The sequence below is a fragment of the Mastigoproctus giganteus genome, chromosome 6, assembly GCF_048544385.1.
Source record: "Mastigoproctus giganteus isolate SK-2022 chromosome 6, ASM4854438v1, whole genome shotgun sequence".
In the NCBI taxonomy this organism is placed as follows: Eukaryota; Metazoa; Arthropoda; class Arachnida; order Uropygi; family Thelyphonidae; genus Mastigoproctus; species Mastigoproctus giganteus.
Window position 1 is genome coordinate 201,193,729 of NC_143580.1, and position 12,401 is coordinate 201,206,129.

The 12,401-nt window shown below is 38.2% G+C and overlaps 1 protein-coding gene across 1 annotated transcript in view; it reads left to right on the plus strand.

The window, feature by feature from the left end:
- Positions 1-12,401, plus strand: part of LOC150084878 (endoribonuclease Dicer-like) — a 156,646-nt gene that overhangs the window by 86,985 nt on the left and 57,260 nt on the right. The window contains exon 6 of the mRNA XM_090376376.1: positions 2,101-2,246. Coding sequence (XP_090232502.1) covers positions 2,101-2,246 — 146 coding nt within the window. The remainder of the gene's footprint in view (positions 1-2,100; positions 2,247-12,401) is intronic.

Consider the following 12,401-nt stretch of genomic DNA (forward strand, 5'->3'; position numbering starts at 1 on the left):
AAAAAGACCAAATGTTTAGTTTGTTTAAGTGTGCGTCGTGTGGATCGTTGTGTTCTGTCGCACCGCAAAAGGACAAATTTTGTTTCATTATTTATGTCAGGAATGTCGGATTTTTTTTTTTTTTATAGTAACTTTTTTTTTTGTTTAGAAATCGCGAAAATGATGAGTAAACACGAGTTGTGCTTTCAATTAAACAAAAACTTGAAATTATTCAAAAGTTTGAAAACAGTGCATCTGTTAAATCTCTAAAGAACCATTATAATGTTGATGACCAAACCATATGCGACATTGTAAAAAATAAAGAGAAGCTATTAGATTTAAAATCTGCATTGTAAAAAATTAAGGGAAGCATCGTATTAGACACGAGGGTAGTGCGTGGTAAGTTTTTTCGTTTTTTTATCTATTGCCAAAATTTCGAAAAATTTGGGGTCTAAAAACTGGGTGTGTCCTTATACAGTGGTTGTAGATTTTTTTACTTGCATTTCCCGCTTTTTCATGCTTGTTGTCTTTGCGCTCATTGTTTCATTATTATTATTATTATTATTATTATTAGCCATATGGTACAAGGAAGCCTGAGGCTTATGCTGCACCAGCCAAAAAAAAAAAAAAAAATTCCCGAGTTACCCTGAGAGAGAGAGAGAGAGAGAGAGAGAGAGAGAGAGAGAGAGAGAGAGAGAGAGAGAGAGAGAGAGAAGTAGAAAGGAACCACCAAGAAAGAGAAGAATGATGATATCCAGCTCAGGACCCTGGGTTTGCCAAGCCCATACTCACCAGATGTGAGCCCCCGGGGTTGCGCACTTGTTACCTGAATATTAGGTTACATTTTGCCACATTCTGCCCAGAAATGGCTCAGAAAAGATTTTCGTACAGTGCTGAATTCGAGTTAAAAGTGATCCAGTTTGCAAAAGTGAATGGAAATCGTGCTGCTGAACGTAAGTTTGGTCCTCCTCCAACTGAGAAAACAATCCGAGACTGGCTACGGGAAGAAGAAATCCTACTGAAAACGCCGCGGCAGAAGAAGGAAAATGGCCAGATTTAGAGAGGGAATTGAAGATATGGATTGAAGAGCAAAGGGCAATTGGAATTCCTGTGTCCACAAAGATGGTTCAGCATGAGGCAAGAAGAATTGCTGATGAAAAAGAAGTTACTGATTTCAAAGGAGGATGCAATTCATGCTTCACGTTCATGAAACAGAATGGACTAAGCCTGCGTACACGCACCAGACTTGCCCAAAAGATGCCTGAAAGCTATGAGCTTTCAGGCATCTTTTGGGGAAGTTAATATCTGTTAATATTAACAGGTTAGCAAAATTATTTTGCTAACCCGTTAATAATATTCTTCCTATTTTCACATATCATTTAATTTTGTTAATTGGTAAGGTAATAAAAGTGTAAGTTTGTTCTTTATATCTTCATTGTTATATCCTGTGGATATCTCCGATTTTCACTTATTAGAATTGCCATTTAATAGAATCAAAATTCAATTTGCAAATGTAATCACAATAACAACAATGCTAATGCCATAAAATGTAATTATTTTATGGCATTAGCATAAAAATTAAAAATAAATGCTGGCTTGTTCAGTTTATTGACATTTGGATTTTCAACACTCTGCTGCATGCACGCACGCGCGCACACACACACACACGTGATATAAGTAATAGAGTGAAGAAGAGATAAGAGTAAAGAAATTACTGTGTAAAAAATGTTAAAATATCAATAAATGTATAAATAAAAATAAAGAAGTATATTATTGTATATCGCACAACCCTGGTGTTGTTATATAGAGTCGGCCACCAGAATTGCACAAAAAGACAGCAATATAGAGCCTCTGTTTCTAATGTAAAAAAAATGTGCATCAGCCAGTTTTAATATAGATAAATGCTTCAAGTAGATTTTGTCAGAGTGGTTCTTAATAGTTTGTGAAATTCGCATATGACTGATATGGTTTTTGAGGTTTTTTTTTTTTTTTTTTCTACCTTAGAGTGAAAATTGGATGTGATGGAGGGGTGCTTTTCAGTTGCTTGTAAATTTTTAACTGTAAATTTATACTAGTGAATTGCTTTGAATTAAATGCATAGATGTACTTTTTAAATTTCAGGAGAATTGGACAAACATTTTCAGCCAGTTGGTTGTCATGTTGAAGATATTTTGCAAGAACTGATTGATGACTATGAAGAAGAAGAAACTGATTCAGATCATCCACAGCCTGGTACAAAACAAAGAAGACAGCTATATGATAGAATGGTGACTTTGTTTTTTAAGTAAATTGTAGTTTCAAAATATCTAATAATACTAATTGTGATAAAATTGTCCAAAATTATTATTAAAAGTAAATTTGAAAAACTTTTAAATAGCTCTTAATACTTGCTGCAGTAACTTGTTACTTGCCATTGTTATTTAAATGATAGTTAAAAATTAATGAAATAGTCTGTCTTTTACTATTTTACAAGAAGCTTCAATTTTTTAAGAATTTTAGTTAAATTCATGTTATGTTTTTCAAGTATGTATTTTTGTTATATATCCACCAAATACTGAAGTTGTGATCATTATAATTATGCTTATAGATAATATCCATAGCAAAGTAAATGAATCCATAAATCCACAAATAAACAAGCTATTTATATGTGTTGTCCTATCTTTTTCTTTTTTTTTTTTCACAGCAAACAGTTTTGAAGCAAACTTAAAATGTTGTGAAAAGAGTAATTTAATGTGAACCGAAACCAAATAATATGTTATTTTGCAGACAATTGCTTTCTTTCTGTATGAACAAAAATAGTGGCAAAGGAGGTAATTGGATTTTTAGAATAATAAGAGCATTCAGGAAATATTCCTACAAAGTGGAAGTATGCAGATATGTCCTCTGTTCACAGGAGTAGTCCAAAGTGTGAAGTGGATAATTACAGAACTCTCTAATTTTGACTTCTGTTTCTGGGAATAATGGAGCCGTTAAAGAAGCAATGCAAGACCATCTCAGTAGGAATGAAGTTATTGTTAATTTATAAGTCAAACTTTTCAAATCCATACACAACATGGATTTGTTAAATTTGACTTCTGTTCAAAGAATGATTTTCTAAAAAAATGCTAAGAATATTTTTGACATGATATACATAAATTTCAATGAAGCTTCATTCCATTCCACATGAATGATTGCTATATAATAACAATTGGTCCCAGTACCAAACATTTTTTGTGACAGCATTTTCTCTGTGCTTAAAAAGTGCTCTTCTAAAGTGATATAGTTATTCTTTATTTCTACTGTTCTTTAAAATTTTTTTAATTGCAAACTGCCCCTTCTCTTAAAAATAAAAAGAGAAGAGCCAGGAAAGGAAACTCACCTTTATTTTTGTTTTTATATTGCATATTAACTTACTAACTTCTTTTGTTTGATCACTCAGTGTCAATGCTCCCTGTGGTGGGGTGAGAAACCCGTGTGGTTAGGCAACCCCAGTGGCCAAAAGGAGCGAAATGGTCTCTGCAAATCCTATGGAAAACAACCATACATTGACTATCCATATGATGGTTGACTCATCATCATGTACTGTCAAAGATCGGAAGACTGACCTAAATACTGTAAGAACTTCCATGTATTTTATGTTATTCCCTATACAAGGCCAATCTCTGAATACACTTTCACTATCTTCTATTAGAATGAGCAGAAGCCTGAAAAACAAGATGCATGGTATTTCAGAGACTGCTGGGAGCCATTGCGGTACAAGTAAACACATGGGTTGTGTTAGGGTAGCTAAGAATAGAAACAGGTGCAGGTATACTTGCGTGTACACCAATGCTAGGAGTTTAGTAAATAAATTTGATGAATTTGAGGTATTGCTCAAAACATCAAAGGCAGATATTGTTGGGATATCAGAGACGTGGTGTCACACAGATATAAGGGATGCAGAACTGCAATTTGGGGAGTACAACGTCTACAGAAAGGATAGACAGGATAGGAAGGGGGGAGGGGTTATGCTATTAGTTAAGAAACACATAAAAACCAAGGAAGTGAAGCCAGTCGACAACGCTGGACAGTGCAGCGTTGAGTCAGTTTGATGTGACATAAGCATTGGGAGATCAAAATTGAGAGTAGGAGTGTGCTATAGGCCTAATGACTCTGATGAGTATAATAAGGAACTGTACAGGGAAATAGAGTGGGCCAGTAAATCAGAGAGTCTTATAATGGGAGATTTTAATTTCCCAGATATTGACTGGAATTTGGGGGCTGGTTACTCACACACTAGCAGGGCTTTTGTGGATTTATTGGATGATTGTTTTCTACATCAGCATGTTCGGGAGGCAACTAGAGGGAGTAATACTCTTGATTTGATTATCAGCAGTGATTCTTCATGCATTAAGAATCTGCAGATAAATGAACCACTAGGTGGCAGTGATCACAGTGTGCTGAAGTGGGAGTTACTGAAAGAGGTAACTACCATTAGGGGTAAAGGGAAGGGTTATTGCTTCCGTAAAGGCGACTACAATGGACTGAGACAGTATTTAAATTCTATACAGTGGGACCAACTGATGATGTTACCAACAGCAAATTCAAAATGGGAAGCATTCAAAGAACTTATCTTGGAAGCTACTAGGCTTTACATACCAACTAAGAAATATTGTTCAAGGTTTAGGCCAAAATGGATGTCAGATGAACTAATGAGGCATATGGCAGAGAAGAAAAATGCATGGGATACTTACAAATTAACACATGACACAGAAGCCTATGATAGATACAAGTTGATATGCAACCAAGTTACAAAGGAGGTTAGGCAGGCGAAGGCAGATTACGAGAAATCCTTGGCAAGGGATGCAAAGAAAAACAGCAAAGAGTTCTTTACTTATGTAAACTCTAGAAGGAAGGGGATGAATCAGATTGGTCCACTTGATATTGATGGGTCAACTGTTGATGATCCTGCTCAGGTAGCTAACAAACTAAATGAATATTTTGCATCGACATTCACACATGAGGAGTTATTCAGCAAGGGGAATGCCAGAGGTGTATTCAACTCTAGCAGTAAGCTACAGAATCTTGAAATAACTGTGAGTAAAGTGGAGGAGAAACTGTTGAAGATAAACACAAGAAAGGCACCCGGGGTGGATGGGATCTATCCAGTTATATTAAAGGAGGCAGCAAAGGAAGTAAGCAAACCCTTAGCCATAATTATGAGAGCTTCCTTGGACTCAGGGGAGGTACCCATAGACTGGAAATGTGCAAATGTGACCCCAATTCACAAAGGAGGATCAAAGGCTGACACAAGTAATTATAGACCTGTGAGCTTAACTTCTGTTCCAGGAAAATTAATGGAGGCACTGGTTAAAGAAGCACTGCAGGATCATTTAGACAAGACTTCAGTTATAGCTCAGAGACAGCATGGTTTTGTTAAGGGGAAGTCTTGCCTGACCAACTTGATTGGATACTATGATGCAGTCACAAAAGAACTGGATGCAGGGAATAACTTTGATATTATATACTTGGATCTTAGAAAGGCTTTTGATACTGTTGCACATGGAAGACTGCTACACAAATTGGAGCAGTGTGACATTGGAGGCAAATTGCTGCTATGGATAAAGGGGTGGTTGAGGGGGAGAAGACAGAGAGTGGTAATCAATGGACACTGCTCATCGTGGACTAATGTTATTAGTGGAGTCCCTCAGGGCTCAGTGTTGGGTCCATTATTGTTTTCTGTATTTATAAATGATATTGATGATGGTATATCAAGCTTAATGTCCAAGTTTGCAGATGATACAAAGGTTGGCAGGGTTGTCAAGGACACTACTGACACTATGCTGCTGCAACAGGATCTGGAAAGGTTGAGCAGATGGGCTGAGAGGTGGCAAATGAAGTTTAACATTGACAAATGTAAAGTACTACACATGGGAAACAGCAACCCCAGAGCAACGTATCAACTCTGTGGTACTACACTGACAGTGGTAGAGAATGAAAGGGACTTGGGGGTGATTGTGCAGGCAGATATGAAGTTCTCTGAGCAGTGCAGACGGGCTGCAAGAGTAGCTCATGGAGTATTGTCAATGATATACAGGAATTTTCCAGCAGGGATAAGGAGGTGATTATTCCATTGTATAAGGCAATGGTCAGGTCACACCTAGAGTACTGTATACAGGTCTGGAGGCCTCATTTCAAGAAGGATGTAGAGCTGCTGGAACGAGTACAGAGAAGGGCAACAAGATTAGTGAATGGAACAAAGGGGTGCTCTTACGAAGAAAGGCTTAAGTTTTGCAAATTACAGTGTCTGGAGACTAGGCACCAGCGAGGTGATCTGATAGAGGTGTATAAAGCCTTGAATGGTTTAAGCATGCTCAATGCTGATGGGATTCTTCCTCTAGCTCAGAAAAATCACCTGAGAGGGCATAAATTCAAATTGAGGAAAGACAGATGTAGGATAGACGTGCGGAAATTTGCCTTTAGCCAGCGGGTGGTTGGTTGGTGGAACAGACTGCCATCCCTTGTGGTGGAGGTTGATAGCCTAAATAAGTTTAAGGCTCAGCTGGACAGGTATTTTGAACGAACAGAGGGGTGAAGTGGAAGTGTTTTTTTTTTTTTGGCTGATGCTGCATAAGCTTGCTTTCTTGCATCAAATGCCTCTACTAATGCTAATCTTTTAAGGAAATTATGAAAATGCATAGCCCTTGTGGAAAGCACAGTTGCTAGAATTGCTGTCCTTTCCCTCCCCCATATTGGGTGGCAAAGATCTGAGTTCAAATCCCATCAATGAAGCAAGGAATATTTATAAGCATTTTTCACAGTTTAATTGAATTAGTCAGTCTCAGGAGAGGATAGCATAGTTTTTTCCTCTCCTGGGTTTTTCATCCAGTATACAGAAAATAGACTGCAGAACACACAATTTACGGACAATATATATGGTGCAATATGGCCTTAGTCACAAAAAAACAAAGCAGCATAGAAAGCCTAATTGGCTTTCATAAGACAAAAAGTGCTTAAGATCTGGCAACTTCTTGGTCTCAAATGCTTGAAAATCTGATGAAATTTCGAAAATTACATTCACTTGGACTTGGGGGGAATATCCATCACATTCTCCCCTCATACCACTTTCAACTCCACTTGGGGGCCTTATAGTGGGACCTCATAAACCTTTCAGAAGAAGAAGTATTGACAGAATATTTTCCCTTATTAAATGTCACTTAAAACTAGGTATCCCACACCCATCACACTGTTTTAAATGCCAAAACTTTGACTGCTTACAAAATGCCTACAGAAGTTTAATGGCTTGTGCTGCCTGTGGTTCATGTGATCATACTCAGACTGCATGTAAAAACCATGAACCAAAGTTCTCAAATTGCAAGGGACCATATGCTGCCTACTCCAGAGATTGTCCACTCCCAGAGCTGAGCACAGTATCATATACGAAGAAGCCAAAGAATTGATTCAAACTCAGCCTAACGTCACGTTTACATTTTAGTATTAGCATTAGTAGAGGCACATAATCACATGATGCAAGAAAGCAAGCTTATACAGCATCAGCCAAAAAAAAAAAAAAAAAAAAAACCTTTCCATTTCACTGATCCAGATAGAAGTTTGTTCCAGCAATCAACTACCCGCTGGCTAAAGGCAAATTTCTGCACATCTATTCTACAACTGTCTTTCCTCAGTTTGAATCTATGCCCATTCAGGTTTGTAATCTGAGCAAGAGGAAGATTCCCCTCAGCATTAAGCCTGCTCAATCCATTCAAGGCCTTATACACCTCAATCAGATTGCCTCACAGGTGCCTAGTCTCCAGAAGCTGCAATTTGCAGAACTTAAGTGTTTCTTCATAAGAGCACCCCTTTGTTCCCTTTACCAGTCCTGTTTCCCTTCTCTGTACTTGTTCTAGCAACTCTACATCTTTCCTAAAATGAGGCTTTGAGACCTGCACACAGTACTTAAGGTGTGGCCTGACCATTGCCTTATACAAGGGGATAATCACCTCGTTATCCCTGCTCTCAAAATTCCTCTATATCATTGACAAGACCCCATGACCTACTCTGGCAGCCTGTCTGTACTGCTCAGAAAACTTCATATCTGACTGCACAATTACCCCAAGGTCTCTTTCATTCTTCACTACCCTCAGTGTAACACCACATAGTTAGTACATTTCTCTGGGGTTACTGCTACCCATATGCAGTATTTTGCATTTGTCGATGTTAAACTTCAGTTGCCACTTCTGAGCCCATCTACCCAACTTTTCCAGATCCTGTTGTAGCAGCATACTGTCATTACTGTTATTAACAACCCTGCCAACCTTTATATCATCTGGAAACTTTGACATTAAACTTGATATACCTTATTCAATATCATTGATAAATATACAAAACAACAATGGATCCAACACCGAAAACCCCGAGGAACACCACTGTTCCTCAGGGTTTTCGGTACTGCTCTACGTTGACTAATAACATTAGTCAATGTATACCAGTACCCATTGACCACCACTGTCTGTCTTCTCCCACTCAACCATCCTTTTATTCATTGTAGCAACTTGCCCTTAATGCCATACTGCTCCAATTTTTACAGTAGTCTTCCATGTGCAACAGTATCAAAAGCTTTGTCTGAATTATTGCTGCAGTTTTGTCTAAATGATTCTGCAATGCTTCTTTAACCAGTGACTCCATTATTTTTCCTGAAACAGAAGTAAAACTAACAGGTCTGTAATTAGTTGTCACCCTTTGATCCCCCCTTTGTGAATTGGAGATGCATCTGCACATCTCCAGTCTGTGGGGACTTTCCCTGAGTTCAAGGATGCTCTCATAATTATGGCTAAGGGTTTGCTTACCTCCTTTGCTGCCTCCTTTAATATAACTGGATAGAGTCCATCTACCCCAGGTGCCTTTCTTATGTTTATCTTCACCAATTTCTCCTCCACTTTGCTATCAGTTATTACAAAATCATTTAACTCCGTGTTAGAGTTTAATAAACATCTGGCCCTCTCCTCCTTCTTGAATAACTTCTCGTATGAATGTAGATGCAAAATACTCATTTAGTTCAGCAGCTATCTGAGAATGATCATCTGTAGTCAAACCATTGATATCAAGTGGACCAATCTGATTCATTCTCTTCCTTTTAGAGTTTATATGAGTAAAGAAGTCTTTGCTGTTTTTCTTTGCATCCTTTGCCAAAGATTTTTCATAATCTGCCTTAACTTGCCTAACCTCCTTTGTGACTTGATTACAGACTAGCTTCTATCTATCATAGGCTTCTGTGTCACCTGACAATTTATGTGCATCCCATGCATTTTTCTTCTCTGCCATGAGTCTCAATAGTTTATCTGACATCCATTTGGGCCTGAACCTAGAGCAGTACTTCTTAGTTGGAGCAGAAAATCTAGTAGCTTTCAAGATTACTTCCTTGAGTACTTCCCATTTTGAATTTTCTGTTGTAACATCATCAGTTGGTCCCACTGTATAGAACCTAAAAAAAACCTCTGAAACCACTGTAGTCACCTTTATGAAAGCAAAATCCCTTTGCTTTACCCCTGATGGTAGATCATCTTTAAGTAAATCCTACATCAGTATACTGCTACCTAGTGTACTGATGTAGGATCACTGCTACCTAGTGGTTTCTTTATCTGTAAATTCTTTATGCATGAATAATCACTGTTGATAATCAGATCAGGAGTGTTACTCCCTGTTGTTGCACCTCTAACATGCTCCTCTAGAAAACAATCATCCAATAAATCCACAAAAGCCTTGCTAGTGTGCGAGTGACCAACCCACAAGTTCCAGTCTTATATCTTGGAAGTTAAAATTCCCCATTATTAGACACTGATTTACTGGCCCACTCTGTTTCTCTGTATAATTGTTCATTGTACTCATCAGAGTCATTAGGTCTATAACAAACTCCTAACCTCATTTTTGCTTTCCTAGTGCTTATGTCACACCACACTGACTCAACATTGCACTGTCCATCTATGTCAACTGGATACACTTCCTTAGATTTTATGTTTCTTAACTAATAGCATAACCTCTCCTCCCTTCCTATCCTTTCTGTACACATTGTACTCCCCAAATTCCAATTCTGCATGCCTTATATCTGAGTGGCACAAAGTCTCTGATATCCCAACAATATCTGCCTTGAATGTCTTAACCAGCACTACAAATTCATCAAATTTGTTTACTGTACTCCTTGGTGTACATGCAAGTATAGATTCACCTGTTCTTACTCAGTTACTCTAACACAGCTCATATTTCATGACTCTCAGCAATTCCTGAATTCCCCAGCAACTTTTGCAACATATTTGCTTGTGCAATTTAGATTACTATCTCTTTGAAAATAGCCACGACAGTTGCTACACAAACAGAAGTCACCTCGGTATTCCTCCTGATAGCTGGATCTCAGACTGAGCTTGATCATTACTAGAAAGTAATGATCTTTTACCCTGTAAAACTCATTGTGGTTATGCCTGTTATGCCTGTGGTTATGATTATGATTATGCCTGTTACTGCTTCTTATCCAAAATCCTCTGATGATACTGCTCCCTTGGATACTTAACAAATTGACTCATCAGGTATGGACACTGAAAAATAAGCTAACCAAGTAGAACTGTTTTTAATCCTTCACATAGAAGGAAATAGACAGAAAAGCTATATTTCCTGAAAATAATCATCAAAATCTGAACATTAAATGTCTGTCTCTTGGAAACAAACTGAGATTACACTAAATCTAAATAATGTCTACTTTCCTTCAGAGGAATTGTAGAGAATACTACAGTAATTTTGACGACATTCAGAATCTCCTTGCAGTATAATCTGCTAAAGTTGCCTTTTGCATACAAGAGACCAATTTATGGCTAAGAGTTTGCTTACTTCCTTAGTTGCCTCCTTTAATATAACTGGATAGATCCCGTCCACCCCCAGGTGCCTTCCTTATGTTTAACTTCAATTTCTCCTCCACTTTGCTCTCAGTTATTACAAAATCACTTAGCTCCCTGTTAGCGTTTGATAAACTTCTGGCACTCTCCTCATTGAATAACTCCTTATGTGTGAATGTAGATGCAAAATACTCATTCAGTTTATCAGCTACCTGAGCATGATCATCAATAGTCAACCCATCTATGTTAAGTGGTCCAATCTGATTCATTCCTTTCCTTCTAGAGTTTATATAAGTAAAGAACTCTTTTCATCCTTTTCCAAAGATTTCTCGTAATCTGCTTTGCCTGCCTAACCTCCTTTGTGACTTGATTACAGACTAGTTTATACCTGCCATAGGCTTCTGTGTCACCTGATACTTTATATGCATCCCATACATTCTTCTTCTTTGCCATGAGCCTGATTAATTCATCTGACATCCATTTAGGCTTAAACCTGGAACAGTATTTCTTAGTTGGAATGAAAAGCCTAGTAGCCTCCAAAATTAAGTCCCTGAAGGCTTCCCATTTAGAATTCAACGTTGGTAACATCATCAGTTGGTCCCACTGTACAGAATTTAAAAATGGTCTGAGACCTCTGTAGTCACCTTTACGAAAGCAAAAGCCCTTCCCTTTAATCTTGATGGTAGTTACATCTTTAAGTAATTCCAACATCAATACATTGTGATCAGCCACCCAGTGGTTCCTTTATCTGCAAATTCTTAATGCATGAATAATCACTACTGATAATCAGATCATGAGCATTACTCCCTCTAGTTGCCTCTCGAACATGTTGCTGTAGAAAACAGTCATCCAATAAATCCACAAAAATCTTGCTAGTATGCGTGTGACCAACCTACAAGTTCCAGTCAGTATCTGGAAAGTTAAAATCCCCCATTATAAGACATTCTGATTTACTGGCCCACTCTATTTCTCTGCACAATTGCTCATTATACTCATCAGATTCATTAGGTCTATAACACACACCTACTCTACTCTCATTTTTCCTTTCCCAGTGCTTATTTCACACCAAACAGACTCAACACTGCATTGTCCACCAAAATCAATTGGATACACTTCCTTAGATTTTGTGTTTCTTAACTAACAGCATAACCCCTCCTCCCTTCCTGTCCTGGGCACCTCCATAGCCAGGTGGGCAGGAGCAGTTTGTAGCACACGCGTCTTGATTAGACCGGGGTTCGAGCCCGTGACCACCAAATACGGAGGATGTGAAAGGTCAGGGAATGAACCCCGTTCTAATCAAGACGCGTGTGCTACACACTGCTCCTGCCCACCTGGCTATGGAGGTGCCCAGGACAGGAAGGGAGGAGGGGTTATGCTGTTTGGAGGGGTTAAAATGTACACATTTTACTCTCCAAATTCCAATTCTGCACTGCTTATATCTGTGTGACGCCACGTCTCTGATATCCCAACAATATCTGTCTTTGATGTCTTGACTAGCACTTCAAACTCGTCAAATTTATTCACTATACTCGTAGCATTTGTGTACATGCAAGTATACATCCACCTGCTCCTACTCTTAGGTAC